Source organism: Heterodontus francisci, chromosome 1, assembly GCF_036365525.1.
Source record: "Heterodontus francisci isolate sHetFra1 chromosome 1, sHetFra1.hap1, whole genome shotgun sequence".
NCBI lineage: Eukaryota > Metazoa > Chordata > Chondrichthyes > Heterodontiformes > Heterodontidae > Heterodontus > Heterodontus francisci.
The window spans coordinates 12,340,191-12,352,369 of record NC_090371.1 but is presented as its reverse complement, the minus strand read 5'-3'; the positions used below and the strand labels follow the sequence as shown (position 1 = coordinate 12,352,369).

Here is a 12,179-nt window from a genome sequence, read left to right as displayed (position 1 = left end):
GCCCCCAGAGGGTCCACTGGCAGGAAGGTCTTCCCCACAGTGAGCCCTTTACTCAGGGCCAGGGACACCGCCCGCTCAGTCCTCAAAAAGAACACAGCCTTCCCATACATCTTTGAGGCCGCAACAATGGCCGAGGGGCCGACAACCTCGGCCATTGCCTTTACGCAGGCCTCAATAGACATGTTGGGGTGGGGATAGCTCTTCACCCCATGGCTGGATGTTAGCAATTTAAAGGGTGACGGGGCCACGTGGGCAGCCACAGAAGCTGCAGCTGCATAGGTAGTAGAGGGCCCCGCCACCGGTGATGAAGGGCTTGCCATGGGTCTAAGAGCTAAACCCACCCCAAATTGTGGGCTTGTACACCAAATATCAGCGATTCACCGAAAATATTGAATATGTATTAAAAACAAGCAAACAAACAACAGGTTAGTGGAGAGGCTGAGGTAATAGAGGAGAGGCAAAGGCAGGCTGTAAGGGATGACTTGCTTTCTGGAGGTGGTGCTCACAGCACACTTAAAACAGTCTTTGAACTTGGTCTTCTGGTCTGGGGAGTCGTCTTTACCTGGGTCAGCTGAAGCTGCCCAGACACTATCTATCCCCTTCCATCTGTTTAGCCGGGCAGCTTCAGCTGACCCAGGCTTGGCAATTGGGGTGGGGAGGGAGCTTCCCTGTGTGCTTGTGCAGCAGCACAGATTCCTGTTGAATTGGCAGCCCCACCCCTTGTTGTTCCAGCCACTTGTTCCTCCCCCAACAGTCCAAAGTAAATTACTGGTGTTCAGCACCCACCTCCAGACAAAGCCTTGTTTCCAAAAAATGTCTCTTTCTTCTCTTTAATGGAGATTGTTGTTGAAGTTTCACCTCTGCTTAGTTGTAGCTCCTCTCTGCACCTCTGCAACCTCCAACTGCCACCAGCACTGTCAGCTGCAATCAGCAGTCAACACTCCACTTCGCCAGCAGCCAACCCCACTTTTTTTTTTAAGGTGGCCTTTTTACCCCAGGCCCCTTTTATATTTTTCACGTCACATATTTACAGTTTTAAAATAACTTTATTAAAACCAGATAAATAAACAAAAAACTCAAATTAAAATGCCATTCTCGGCGTCGACAATGCACTCCAGTCCCTGCGGTGCCCACCGGTCGCGGAAGGCCTCAAGCGTACCGGCGGACATCGCATGCTCCTTCTCCAGGCACACCCGGGCGTGAACGTAACCGCGGAAGAGTGGCAGGCAATCAGGGAGGACGGACCCCCGGACGGCCCGCAACCTGGACCTGTGAATTGCCACCTTGGCCAGGCCCAGGTGCAGACCGACGAGGAGATCCTCCTCCCGGCCCAAGCTCCTCCGTATCGGGCTGTACCTGTCCTGGGAGTGTTTAATGGGACAGTGTAGAGGGAGCTTTACTCTGTAACTAACCCGTTCTGTTCTCTAACACAATCCATCACTCACCTGCCTTTCACTGAGCTGTAGACTTCTGGCCAGTCGCTTTCTCTCTGGGGGTGAGAGGTATTTCTGAATCTCAAACTTCTTCTCAAGCTCCAGAGTTTGATCGTTTGAAAATCGGACCTGACCACCTTTCCTCTTGTGGGAGGAACGCTGAGTGAATGGATTCCAAAAATACTCCTTACCTGAGGAGAACAAATAGAAAATGCCAAGTAAATAGAAAGAAAATAAATTAGAAAAAAGTAGAAACATTGACAATTAAAAAAGAGAATAAATCAAATATGCTGACATTTTATAGAATGTCAGTCAGTATCTGAACATAGAAAAGACAGATGAACAAATCAGGTGAAGAAAGAAAGCCTTGCTTTAAATATAGCGCCTTTCGTGACTTCTGGTTGTCATAAGGCCCTTTACGGTCAATCAAATTCTTATGAAGCACTTTTGAAGTGCAGTCACTGTTGTAAACACGGCAGCCAATTTGCACACAATAAGGTCCCACAAACAGTATTGTGATAATGACAAAAAAACCCTGTTTTAATAATGAAGGTCATAAACTGAGGCCAAGGGTTATGCACTGAGCCTGAGGGTTAGGAACTGAGGCTGAGGGTCATGAACTGAGGCCAAGCGTCACAGGTCATGAACAGATTCAAACTGATATGCAATCAGCAGTGATATACCAATGGAGCAATGATGTTCGAGTAGTTGCCTAGTAGACCATCCAGTGAAGCTATGGACTGAGGGCCAGAGCTCTCACACTGGCAGGACAGAAATTTGTCAGCACTTGGCCCATAGCCTTGAATGTTATGACGTGCCAAGTGCTCATCCAGGTACTTTTTAAAGGATGTGAGGCAACCTGCATCTACCACCCTCCCAGGCAGGGCATTCCAGACCGTCACCACCCTCTGGGTAAAAAAGTTCTTCCTCAATTCCCCCTTAAACCTCCTGCCCCTCACCTTAAACTTGTGTCCCCTCGTAACTGACCCTTCAACTAAGGGGAACAGCTGCTCCCTATCCACCCTGTCCATGCCCCTCATAATCTTGTACACCTCGATCAGGTCACCCCTCAGTCTTCTCTGCTCCAGCGAAAACAACCCAAGCCTATCCAACCTCTCTTCATAGCTTAAATGTTTCATCCCAGGCAACATCCTGGTGAATCGCCTCTGCACCCCCTCCAATGCAATCACATCCTTCCTATAATGTGGCGACCAGAATTGCACACAGTACTCCAGCTGTGGCCTTTCCAAAGTTCTATACAACTCTAACATGACCTCCCTGCTTTTCTAATCTATGCCTCGATTGATAAAGGTATGTGTCCCATATGCCTTTTTCACCACCCTATTAACCTGCCCTTCTGCCTTCAGAGATCTATGGGCAAACACGCCAAGGTCCCTTTGTTCCCCGGAACTTCGCAATGTCAGGCCATTCATTGAATACTTCCGTGTCACATTACTCCTTCCAAAGTGTATCACCTCACACTTTTCAGCATTAAATTCCATCTGCCACTTTTCTGCCCATTTGACCATCCCGTCTATATCTTCCTGTAACCCAAGACACTCCACCTCACTATTAACCACTCGGCCAATCTTTGCGTCATCCGCGAACTTACTGATCCTACCCCCCACATAGTCATCTATGTCGTTTATATCAATGACAAACAATAGGGGACCCAGCACAGATCCCTGTGGTACGCCACTGGACACTGGCTTCCAGTCACTAAAATAGCCGTCTGTCTTCACTCTCTGTCTCCTACAGCTAAGCCAATTTTGAATCCACCTTATCGAGTGACTCTGTATCCCATGTGCATTTGCTTTCTTGATAAGTCTCCCATGTGGGACCTTGTCAAAGGCTTTGCTGAAATCCATGTAAACGACATCAACTGCACTACCATCATCTACACACCTGGTCACATGGAGGTTTCGTAACAAGGGCATAAGAATTAGGAGCAGCAGTAGGGCACATGATCACTCAAGCCTGTTCTACCATTCAATAAGATCATAGTTGATCTTCTACATCAACTCAACCTTCACGCTGATCCCCACATCTCTTAATTCCTTTCGTGTCCAAAAATCTATCGCTGTCAATCCTGAATATGCTCATTGACAGAGCATCCACACCTCTCTGGGCTGGAAAATTCCAAATATTTGCAATCCTCCGAGTGAAGAAATTTCTCCTCATCTCTGTCCAAAATGGGAGACCCCTTTAACCTGAGACTGTGCCCTCTAATTCTCGTCTCTCCAGCCAGTAGAAACAACCCCTCAGTGTCTACCCTGTCAAATCCTGTCAGAGGTTTGCATGATCTCCCACTCACAGCAGTCCCACTAAGTAAAACAGTCCTTTTTCTGCATCTCTAATAGTTTTACAATTAATAAAAGAGAGCATTCAATGAAATGAAGAAAATACAATTTTATTTAGTGCCCCATGATATTTTTCTATCTTGGGTTTGCTCTCTGCAGAATCCAGGAGATTAATCTATAATCTCTGGAAATCAATGAGGTGCTGTGGGTCATCAGCAGCAGCAGAATTGTATTCAACCACAATCTGTAACCTCATGACCCGACATATCCCCCACTCTACCATTACCATCAAGCCGGAGGACCAACCCTGGTTCAACGAGGAGTGCAGGAGGACATGCCAGGAGAAGCACCAGGCATACCTAAAAATGAGGTCCCAACCTTGTCAAGCTACAACACAGGACTACTTGCATGCTAAACAGCAGAAGCAGCATGCAATAGATAGGGCGAAGTGATCCCACAACGAATGGATCAGATCTAAGCTCTGCAGCCCTGCCACATCCAGTCAAGGGCGGCACAGTGGCACAGTGGTTAGCACCGCGGCCTCACAGCTTCAGGGACCCAGGTTCAATTCTGGGTACTGCCTGTGCGGAGTTTGCAAGTTCTCCCTGTGACCGTGTGGGTTTTTGTCGGATGCTCCGGTTTCCTCCCACAGCCAAAGACTTGCAGGTGATAGGTAAATTGGCCATTGTAAATTGCCCCTAGTGTAGGTAGGTGGTAGGGAATATGGGATTACTGTAGGGTTAGTATAAATGGGTGGTTGCTGGTCGGCACAGACTCGAAGGGCCTGTTTCAGTGCTGTATCTCTAAATAATAAATAAAAAAATAAAGAATGGTGGAGAACAATTAAACAACTAACCAGAGGGTCCACGAACATCTCCATCTTCAATGATGGGGGAGCCCAGCACATCAGTGCAAAAGACAAGGCTGATTCATTTCCAAACATTTTTAGCTGAAAGTACTGAGTGGATGATCCATCTCGGCACCTCCTGAGGTCTCCAGCATCATAGATGCCAGTCTTCAGCCAATTCAAATCACTCCACATGATATCAAGAAATGACGGAAGGCACTGGATCCTGCAAAGGCTATGGGCCGTGACAACATGCCAGCTTTGGTACTGAAGACCTGTGCTCCAGAACGTGCCGTGCCCCTAGCCAAGCTGTTCCAGTACAGCTACAACACTGGCATCTACCCTGCAATGTGGAAAATTGCCCAGCTATGTCCTGTCCACAGAAAGCAGGACAAAATCCAATCTGGCCTATAACCGCCCTATCAGTCTATTCTTGATCATTAGCAAAGTGAATGGAATGTATTGTCAATAGTGCTATCAACCGGCACTTACTAAGCAAAAGTGTGCTCAGCAATGCTGGGTTTGGGTTCCGCCAGGGCCACTCAGCTCCTGACCTCATTACAGCCTTGGTTCAAACATGGAAAAAAGAGCTGAACTCAAGAGGTGAGGTGAGAGTGACTGCCCTTGACATCAAGGCAGCGTTTGACTGAGTATGGCATCAAAGAGCCCTAGCACAATTGAAGTCAATGGGAATCAGGGGGGAAACTCTCCGCTGGTTGGGGTCATACTGAGCTCAAAGGAAATGGTTGTGGTTGTTAGAGGCCAATGATCTCAGCCCCAGGACATCGTGGCAGGAGTTCCTCCGGGGTAGTGTCCTAGGCCCGACCATCTTCAGCTGCTTCATCATAAGGTCAGAAATGAGGATGTTTGCTAATGATTGCACGATGTTCCGCACCATTCGCGACTCCTCAGATACTGAAGCAGCCATGTCCACATGCAACAAGACCTGGACAACATTCAGACTTGGGCTGATAAGTGGCAAATAACATTCAAACAAGTGCCAGGCAATGACCATCTCCAGTAAGAGAGAATCTAACCATCTCCCCTTGATGTTCAATGGCATTACCATCGTTGAATCCATCACTTTTAACGCCCTGGGGCTTACCGTTGACCAGAAATTTTATTGGACCAGCCACATACTGTGGCTACAAGAGCAGGTCAGAGGCTGGGAATTCTGCGGTGAGTAACTCACCTCCTGATTCCTCAAAACCTGTCCACCATCTACAAGACACAAGTCAGGAGTGTGATGGAATACCCTCCACTTGCCTGGATGAGTGCAGCTCCAACAACACTCAGGAAGCTCGGCATCATCCAGGACAAAACAACCCGCTTGACTGGCACTCCATCCACTACCCTAAACATTCACTTTATCCATCACCGGCGCACACTGCTTTTTTACTTTTTATAAATGACTTGGATCTTGGAATGCAGAGTAGAACCTCGAAGTTTGCTGATGACACCAAAATTGGACATGCGGCAAACAGTGAGGATGATATGAATAGCCTACAACAGGACATAGATAGGCTAGCAGAATGGGCAAAGAGGTAGTCGATGGAATTTAATACTGAAAAGTGTGAGGTGATGCATTTTTGCAGAAGGAATAGGGAGAGGCAAGATACACATAATGGCACAGTTCTAAAGAATGTGCAGGAACAGGGGGACCTGGGAGTGCTTGTGCATCGATCTGTGAAGGAGGTAGGACATATTGAGAGAGTGGTTAGTAAAGCATATAGGATCTTGGGCTTCATAAATAGAGGCATTGAGTACAAAAGCAGGGAAGTTATGCTGAACCTTTATAAAACTGGCTAGGCTTCAAGTGGAGCACTGCATCCAGTTCTGGTCACCACACTTTAGGAAGGATGTGAGGGTTCTTGAGAGGGTGCAGAGGACATTTACCAGAATGGTTTCAGGGATGAGGGATTTTAGTTACAAGATTAGGTTGGAAAAACTGGGTTTGTTCTACTTAGAACAAAGAAGTTTGAGTGGAGATTTAATAGAAGTGTTCAAGATTATGACAGGCTTAGATAAGTTAGACAAGGAAAAGCTGTTCCCATTAACTAATGGTACAAGGACTAGGGGACACAGATTGAAAGTTTTGGGCAAATGATGCAGGGGAAATATGAGGAAGCACTTTTTTTACGCAGTGGGTGGTAATGACCTGGAACCCGCTGCTCACAAGGAAGGTGGAAGTGGAGACAATCAGAGTAGCTCTGTGGAGAGCTAGCATGGACTTGATGGGCCGAATAGCCTTCTTCTGTATCATAAATGACTCTTTGACGATAACAGTGGCACCAGTGTTGCTGCATGATGCACTACAGTAACTCAGCAAGCCTCTTTTGGCAGCACATTTCAAACTTGTGACCTCTACCACCTAGAAGTACAAGAGCAACAAGTACATGGTAACACTGACACCTCCAAGCCACACCACCCTGACTTGGTACTATAGCGACATCCCTTCACTGTTGCTGGGTCAGAATCACAGAATTGTTACAGCGCAGAAAGAGGCCATTCGGCCCTTTGTGTTTGAACAGGCTCTCCGAATGAGCAATTCACATAATGCCACTCCCCCTCCCCCCCTTCTCCCCATAACCCTGCACATTCTTCCTTTTCATGTAACAATCTACTTCCCCTCTGAATGAGTGAGAGGAGAAGAAGGGCGATGAGTTTAATTTCAGCACAGGGAGGTTATAGGGAGGCTGGAGAGAATGTGCAAAGGGGTATGGCGGAAACAAGTGACCATTAATTGTAAAAGACAGAGAAAGAAAGTTTGCAAAGTAGAGAGGTGGGAGGCCAGTGTGTCATGGGAGAGAGGAAGCTGCAGGACAGTGATTGGGAAATCTGTTGCTTGTAGTGACCTTCCTTTCCAAGTTATTCAAGCCTCTATGAATGCACTTTCTGATCCTCTTTCTGTTTCAGAATATTCAGTGCTGCCTTTGCATTAAAGGCACAGTATCTTCTTCTTTGGCCTCCTTGTCTCGAGAGACAATGGGTAAGCGCCTGGAGGTGGTCAGTGGTTTGTGAAGCAGCGCCTGGAATGGCTATAAAGGCCAATTCTAGAGTGACAAACTCTTCCACAGTTGCTGCAGATAAAATTGGTTGTCGGGGCTGTTACACAGTTGGCTCTCTCTTTGCACTTCTGTCTTTTTTCCTGCCAACAGCTAAGACTTTTCGACTTGCCACTCTTTAGCCCCGCCTTTATGACTGTCCGCCAGTTCTGGCGATCACTGGCAACTGACTCCCACGACTTCATGTCGCGTTTGCAGATGTCTTTAAAGCAGAGACATGGACGGCCGGTGGGTCTGATACCAGTGACGAGCTCGCTGTACAATGCGTCCTTGGGGATCCTGCCATCTTCCATGCGGCTCACATGGCCAAGCCATCTCAAGCGCCACTTGCTCCGTAGGGTGTATATGCTGGGGATGTTGGCCGCCTCGAGGACTTCTGTGTTGGAGATATGGTCCTGCCACCTGATGCCACGGATTCTCCAGAGGCAGCGAAGATGGAATGAATTGAGACGTCGCTCTTGGCTGACATACGTTGTCCAGGCCGCGCTGCCGTAGAGCAAGGTACTGAGGACACAGGCTTGATACGCTCGGACTTTTGTGTTCCGTGTCAGTGCGCCATTTTCCCACACTCTCTTGGCCAGTCTGGACATAGCAGCGGAAGCCTTTCCCATGTGCTTGTTGATTTCTGCATCGAGAGACAGGTTACTGGTGATAGTTGAGCCTAGGTAGGTGAACTCTTGAACCACTTCCAGAGCGTGGTCGCCGATATTGATGGATGGAGCATTTCTGACGTCCTGTCCCATGATGTTCGTTTTCTTGAGGCTGATGGTTAGGCCAAATTCGTTGCAGGCAGCCGCAATCCAGTCGATGAGTCTCTGCAGACACTCTTCTGTGTGGGATGTTAATGCAGCATCGTCAGCAAAGAGGAGTTCCCTGATGAGGACTTTCCATACTTTGGTCTTCGCTCTTAGACGGGCAAGGTTGAACAACCTGCCATCTGATCTTGTGTGGAGGGAAATTCACAGTGTGGTCAGGGATTATCTATCTGAGGTTCTAATCTGTAAATGCATGAAGTGGGAGGAAATCCAAATGGTTACCTCATACAGCCATCTCATGTAACAGGAAAATCGTACTGGCACAAATGCTCTCACTATAAGTGGTGGGAAGTGTACTGTACTGCAAGCCCTCTCACTCGCAAAGACATTTTTCTTAACTTTAGTGTTATATCTGACTTGAGATGAACTTCCAACCACACTGCCATCACCGTGTCATCACTAAGACCACCTATTTCCACCTCCATAACATTGCCCGACTCTGGCTTATCTGCTTATCTCAGCTCATCTGCTGCTGAAACCCTCATCCATGAGCAGAATTTTACCAGTCCCTTGACGTCGGGGGTCATGACGGGGGGAGAGGCCCACCTCAACCCCCGATATAGAGAAGGTCACGCCCCATTTTTCTGGCGGCGGCGGGACCTTGGAGCTGCCCCTCCGCCGCTCGGTGGTGGGACCCCAATTACCATATGTAAAGTGCTACCTACCTTTTCTGATTATGCATCCCCCTATCTGCTGCTCCACACTTCCCCATTTTTCACTGAACATGGGATATCACATGCTGTCCCATTCACGAATATGAAACCCAGACGGGACAACAGTGCAGGTAAGTCTAGGATGATCGGGATCTCAGCTTCGCACTGTGAAAGGGAGGTGGGAAGGGGACTAGGATGATCGGGGTCTCAGCTTTGCACTATGAAACGGAAGTGGGAGGGGGTCTGGTATTCCTGGTGGGAAAGCTCTGCAGGCATGAAAGGAGGTACTGTGTACCCTCCCTCCGTAAACAGTGTACGCTCTGTGTTTGTTTGTGTGTGTGAAGGAGCAATGGCACTCTCGTCACCCTGTGTGTGGGGAGGGTGCCAGAAAGGGCAGGAGCATTAAGGTTATATGGATGGTGGGGGCAATCGACGCTGGCAGGATCTTGATGTGGTCATGCTGTGCCACACTGAGTGTTAGCCAAAATGGGCAATGCCATGCCACGTCACATAGTTGATCCATGAAAGCAGCTGATGTACCCGTCAACACCAATGCCTGCTCTGTTAGGAACCTTCAAATAAATGAAGGATACAACTTCATTTAACACATGGAAATGGGTTTGTCTCATCCTAGACTGTGTGATCCCCTTCTCCTGAGGATCCATATGTGCTGGAGAAAAAATCAACAGGCAGGTGCGGTTCACTTAGAGGCCCCTGGTGGTGAGCAGCAGCCCCAAGGGGAGCTCGCCATTACGGTTGCTGTGTATCTACAGGCCCCACATGACATGCCAGCGGATGTCAGAGCACCAGTGTCAGAGGAGATTGCGCAGGTAGAGAGGGTGGTGACACGTCTCTGTGCGCTGCTCAATGATGACCTGCAGCCCATGGGCTTCGGTGGACATCCTATGACTGCGGTCCTTATATTGGCAGCGGCTCTTAAGCTTGACCACTGCTGCAGAGGAAATACTGAGCTACAAGAGCCACCATTGAGCAGGCAAGCAGCATGCTGAAAATGTGCTTCCATTGCCTGGATAAATATGGTGAACTTGGATACAGACCTGAAACGTTAACTCTGCTTCTCTCTCCACAGCTGCTGCCTGACCTGCTGAGTTTCTCCAGCACTTTCTGCTTTGCTGACAGATTGACAGCAGCCCCACTTTTCAGCAGTCAGGTAAGTATTTCTTTGGCAGCTGTCAGGAAGCAGGTGCTGGGGCGCTTAAAATAGGGCCCCAGCACCTGCTACACAGCTGACAAACGTTCCCTCACTGCGCCGGATGTCCCGCCTCTCCCCATGTAATATGGAGGGGGGGGCAGTCGTCGCAGTCATGCTAATGAGCCCCCGCGCATAATATCGGGGGGGGCTCTGCGGTGGGCGTTGAGTGCGGGCATGCCGCCTCAAAATGCGGCACGCGAGTAAAATTCAGCCCACCCTCCGCCGATCTCACTGTCGTGCTGCAAACCCAGAGGCACTGCAACTGCAGCCTTCATACCTGTTGCAGCCTTTGCGCACTTGACCAATATTTACCCCACAACCAACAACAACAAAAATCACATTTATATAGTGCCTTTAACATAATAAAACATCCCAAGGTACTTCACAGGATCATTCATCACTAAAACAGGTGACCTAGTCATTATCATATTGCTGTTTGTGGGAGCTTGCTGTGCGCAAATTGGCTGCTGCATTTCCTACATTACAACAGTGACCACATTTCAAAAGTACTTTACTGGCTGGGTGCTATATAAATGCAAGTTCTTTCTTTCTTCTCGGTGGCTTGACTGATGGAACAATGTTGTATTATCGCTGATCAACTTCGCCACTCATTGAACACAATGAATTGTCAACCCGGCTATACCCACACCCCATACACAATACAATATTTAACAGCTGATTTTAACTTGCAGTGGTAATAAAGTGAGCAGCAGTGGATAGGCTGCCTGTTCTACACGCCAACTGATTTTTGATGGTTAAAATCGCTTATCGTATCTCCAGCGTATTTTTGATCTGTGCCTTATCTCCCCCAACACATTCGCCTGTTCAGAATTGCCCAGACTATTTTTCATCAATCTCTGCACCACAGATTTTACATTCCTTAATCTCCCCAGTGTATTTTATGTCCTTCCTCATGTGTGAGCCCAGATAGTGTCAGCCGTAACAGTGTGTCAGTGTGTTCAGACGAAAGGTCATTGAACTGAAACGTTACCTCGTGTGGGCAACAAGATGGCAAATGGAGTGCAATGTAGGGAAGTGTGAAGTTGTTCATTTCGGTCGTAAAAATAGAGAAGCAGAATATTTTTTAAAAGGTGTGAAACTGGCAAGTGTTGATGTTCAGAGAGACTTGGGGGTAATCGTACAAGGAACGCACAAAGTTAACATGCAGGTGCAGCATGCTATTAGGAAGGCAAATGGCCTTTATTGTGAGGGGATTGGAGTACAGGATTAAAAAAAGTCTTAATAAAATTGTACAGGGCTTTGGTGAGACCGCACCTGGAATACTGTGTGCAGTTTTGGCCTCCACATTTATGACACAAAACTGGGTGGGAGGGTGAGTTGCGAGGAGGATGCAGAGAGGCTTCAGTGTGATTTGGACAAGTTGAGTGAGTGGGCTAATGCATGGCAGATGCAGTATAATGTGGATAAATGTGAGGTTACCCACTTTGGTAGCAAAAACAGGAAGGCAGATTATTATCTGAATGGCTATAAACTGAGAGAGGGGAATATGCAGCGAGACCTGGGTGTTCTCGTACACCAGTCGCTGAAGGTAAGCATGCAGGTGCAACAGGCGGTAAAAAAGGCAAATGGTATGTTGGCTTTCATAGTGAGAGGATTCGAGTACGGGAGCAAGGATGTCTTGCTGCAAATATACAGGGCCTTGGTGAGACCACACCTGGAGTATTGTGTGCAGTTTTGGTCACCTTATTTGAGGAAGGATGTTCTTGCTATAGAGGGAGTGCAGTGAAAATTTACCAGACTGATTCCTGGGATGGCGGGACTGACGTATGAGGAAAGATTGAATCGGTTAGGATTATATTCGCTGGAGTTCAGAAGATTGAGGGGGGATCTCA

At 47.9% G+C, this 12,179-nt stretch overlaps 1 protein-coding gene across 1 annotated transcript in view; it reads right to left on the bottom strand.

Annotated features, from left to right (window-relative positions):
- LOC137367776 (hematopoietically-expressed homeobox protein hhex-like) overlaps positions 1–12,179 on the bottom strand; it is a 68,367-nt gene that overhangs the window by 42,485 nt on the left and 13,703 nt on the right. Inside the window, exon 2 of the mRNA XM_068028671.1 lies at positions 1,446–1,624. Within this exon, the coding sequence (XP_067884772.1) occupies positions 1,446–1,624 (179 nt within the window). The remainder of the gene's footprint in view (positions 1–1,445; positions 1,625–12,179) is intronic.